The sequence below is a fragment of the Calidris pugnax genome, unplaced genomic scaffold (assembly GCF_001431845.1).
Source record: "Calidris pugnax isolate Ruff unplaced genomic scaffold, ASM143184v1 scaffold1, whole genome shotgun sequence".
NCBI classification, from domain to species: Eukaryota; Metazoa; Chordata; class Aves; order Charadriiformes; family Scolopacidae; genus Calidris; species Calidris pugnax.
The window spans coordinates 11,994,022-11,997,739 of NW_015090800.1; the positions used below are offsets into that span (position 1 = coordinate 11,994,022).

Here is a 3,718-nt window from a genome sequence, read left to right on the forward strand (position 1 = left end):
TGCCACCTTCACAAAGGGGACGGGAGGGGAGGCGCTCCGGGGTGGGCTGTGAGGGGGCCGGGGCCGTAGGGCGGCCCGGTGTGCCCGTGTGGAGGGACCCGGAGGGGGAGAACCGTGTGGATTTGGGGGGGCGTCAGGCAATGGGGGCGTGGTGCCGGGTGTGCGCCCGGAGCGGGGGGTTGGGGGTGGTAGGAAGGGAATGTGCGGGTAAAGCGGGGCTGGTCTGCGGGGAACGGGGACGCGTGGGGAGGCCCCTGCGTTTTTGCGTGGGTGGGAGAAGAAGGGAGGAAAGTTGGTGCGGGGGGGGAGGCTTGCGGGCCGTGGGGCAGGCGAGGCCGCTGTGGGGGGAGCGTGAAGGGGTTTGGGGGGCAGCAGTGGGGACGGGGCTCCCTGTGCCTTAGCACACTCCGTGCGTGGGCTTCTAAATGATTCAGCGTCAGGTCTTCTTCCAGAGAACGTATCTCTTTCTCTTCTGCCTTCTATTTTTCTTTCTTTTTCTTTTTTCTTAGTGTGAACTGAAGGAGGGGTTAAATCACTGCCTCCCTTTCCCTTATGGAACTGAAACTCTTTCTTTAAATGTTCCCTAATACATACATCAATAACAGCCTTTTTTGTTTCTGAATGCCTGCAAGGAAAATGATCTAAAACAAACGCGCATGAGGGTTAGAGGTGGGGGTAAAAGCGCTCTTTCATCTCATTACAGTATGGTTAGAAGAGTTGTCCATGATATGGAGCAAATTTTCCTATTTAAAGGGAATTTTATTCCCTTTATAAGAAATGTTTACATACGCATAAAATAAGAAAACATGTATTATAAGAAGACGTCTTGTTAGAGGCTGTTCTGGGGCTAGATACTTGCTTTGTTCTGTTCTGTATAATTAAGCATTTGACTACATTATAAACTGGATGCTGCATCTCAGTTGACTTTCCTAACGCAAATCTGAGGATCAGTTTTGTTCTGTTCAGTAATCGGATGAGTATTTTATATAAAAAGGAATTCCTCCAGCAGGGGGGGTTGAGGTGCTTACTGTACTCTGAAAATCTCCCGTGACTGTGACTTTGTTAGGCAACTTCCCCAGGATTCTGACAGACCTACCTTCAGTTTTATTCTCCTTGATTTGGGGCAGGAATCTGTTCCAAAATGAGTGGCCCGGTCACAAGATTGTGGGCCGTTCTGGCATAAATCAGATTTACAGTGGGATTCTTAAGTAAATACCCTTCTTTTGAGATATTTCTATATATTATTCGGTGGTTCTGTGAATAGCTCTGAGGTGATAAAATTTTACTGTTCACAAAACATTTTCTGTGTATTTTTATGGCAGTGGAATCTGTGGATAAGAAGGCGGCTGCGTAGGTAGAAGGGAATGACAGTTTGAAGGAGAAGTTTTGTGTTGGGGTGTGAGGGCTGTAGGTGACTAATAAATGTGTGGAGCAAAAGAGCTGTATATGGAAAAACATCTTTGTGTGTGGAAGGAGGCTGAATCTGTGCATGTGTGAACACATCCGTGTAGGATAAGTGCAATATTTGAGTTGGGATCCAGTCTGTGATAACTGGACAACATCTGCCACACGATTTGTCAAAGCTGCTTAATAATCTGCCTAGAAACTAACGCTGCGTGCGTTTGTAATGCTTTGCAGCCCGGAATGATTCACCCATTCTGTATCATATCTCACAAAGTAACTGATGTAACATGAAGAAAATCCAAAACTTGGGGAACTTGAAGAGCAAAGAGTTTTAACTCGCTTGTGTTGTAAATTGTCAGGGTGTTTGACAGACAGTTTGCCTTGGTGGGGTGTGCTACAGAGGGTTTTTTCAGGAAAAAAAGGGAAAAGCTCTACGCTTCGCTTACAAATATTGTGATTCTTCCACATTATAGTAATCACAAGAGAACTGTCCTGTTACTGTTGGGTTTAAGGTCCTGTGATACCAGTGGGGCAGTCAAACTGCTTAGTGGATTTGGGTAATTGACTGCCTTGTTAATAGAGTGGTTGGAGAATGCAAACGCAGTACACGCTTACAGTCTGGTAAATCACTGAATTTCGAACTTGTTGATAAATTATGTCTCTTTTTTTTTTCTTTTCCTCCCTTTCTAAGATATTACGCGTATCTTCAGCAAGCTCAAGCTTTTTACACGTTCCCGTTCCCTCAAATGCTGACCGCGGCGCCCACCATGGAGGTGCTGAGTGAGCAGCCCACTCTGGAGGGCGTCCCGGAGCCAAACATTGCCCAGGAGCCTCCCAAAGGTAGCGTTCCACAGCCTCGGGAATCCATCGGGGAAGAAAAACTATGGGTCTTAAACTTAAACTTCTTTGGACATATTGGATTGCCTTTGCCTGATGCTTTGTGAGGAAGTATTGATTAATTGTATTCTTTAAGTAACATTTTTATCAATTACAAAGATAAGAAGTAAACTCAGGTGACAGTATTCACATTGTTGACAAAATCATCTTGTTGCAGGAAAAGCAGATCTCTGTTTCAATAGATAAAAATATAATTTTTAGCTGATTTCCTAGATTTTGATATGACATCAGTGAAGTTTTCTTCTTTCAGTCTGAATTGGTTTTTTTTTTAATTTCTGCAGAAGTACAGTATATTACTGTTTATTTGAAATATTTTTGTTTAAATGATGGTTTAGGGTGTTGTAGTACTGATGAATAGTTAATTGCTTATACACACTAAGAATTGCATGGTTTTAGAAAGGCTTATTTAAACAAATACGAACAGTGCTGGAAAGTGTCCTGTATGTGACACAAGTGTTGTACTTTATGTGCTTGTACGTTGCTTTTCTTTTCCCCCACTAGGATTTTAAATGCTTAGGCTTTACACTAACCGTGCCAAGAAAAGATCCCTTGTTCTGTTGCTCTTATGCTTGCTCTTTACCACATAAAAAAGGCAGTGATCTCTGCCATGCTTAAATTCTGATTCTATAGCAAATATTCACACACTGAGTTTCATCTTGCTTTTAATATTTAGAGAAGAGGTCAGAGCTCTCTGTGCCAAGGCAACCTATCAGCCAGTTCATGCGATGACATTGCTTGTTTAAGTGTATCCTTTGATAAGCATTTCTTTTTTTTCTCCTTTTTTTTTTTTAGTTGTAGTGCATGGCAGAGGAAATCATAGGAACAGAATCTCCAGTATAAAGTAGTTGGACTGCTCAGTTCCTTCACAGAATTATTCACTACAGTTAGGATGCATCCCAAACACTATATAGTTAGGCTTCTTTTGCAGCTTTGGTATTGGATAAGATGATGTCACCATGAGTATGCTGTTTGACTCCACTTTCAAGTATTTTTGGACGACCGTAATCTTCTGTTATGAAGCTGTTCCCTAATATTTTTGCAAGAATTGGAAGTTGACTAAAGCCTTCAAAGGCAGGGCTCGAAGATTTACCGAATGTGTGTGAAATTGACAGGAGCACATACAGAAGGGAAAGATTTGGAGTCCAGCTACCTGCTCTGATGAAAAAAGTAAAGCTTTTAGGTTTGCCCTCTGAAAGGCTGCCCTGGCATTGTGCATCTCTCATGACTGTGTCAGGTTGGTAGGTACCTGATCAGCATGAGAGTCAGGAGAACATTATACTGCTTCATTTGAAATACTCCAACTTCTCTGAGCTGGTTGTATCTGTGGCATTTTGCCACCACATGAAAAGCCTAATTCTTCAAGGGGTAGGAGAGAAAAGCTGCTTATGTGCCTCACCAAGTCTGCGCCCTTCTAGTC

General features: G+C 43.2%; 1 protein-coding gene across 1 annotated transcript in view; it reads left to right on the plus strand.

The window, feature by feature from the left end:
* The first annotated feature begins 477 nt into the window (after positions 1 to 477).
* The window catches only part of TDG (thymine DNA glycosylase), a 15,705-nt gene continuing 12,464 nt past the window's right edge, over positions 478 to 3,718 (plus strand). The window contains exon 1 of the mRNA XM_014937436.1: positions 478 to 2,244. Within this exon, the coding sequence (XP_014792922.1) occupies positions 2,151 to 2,244 (94 nt within the window). The 5' untranslated portion in view covers positions 478 to 2,150. The remainder of the gene's footprint in view (positions 2,245 to 3,718) is intronic.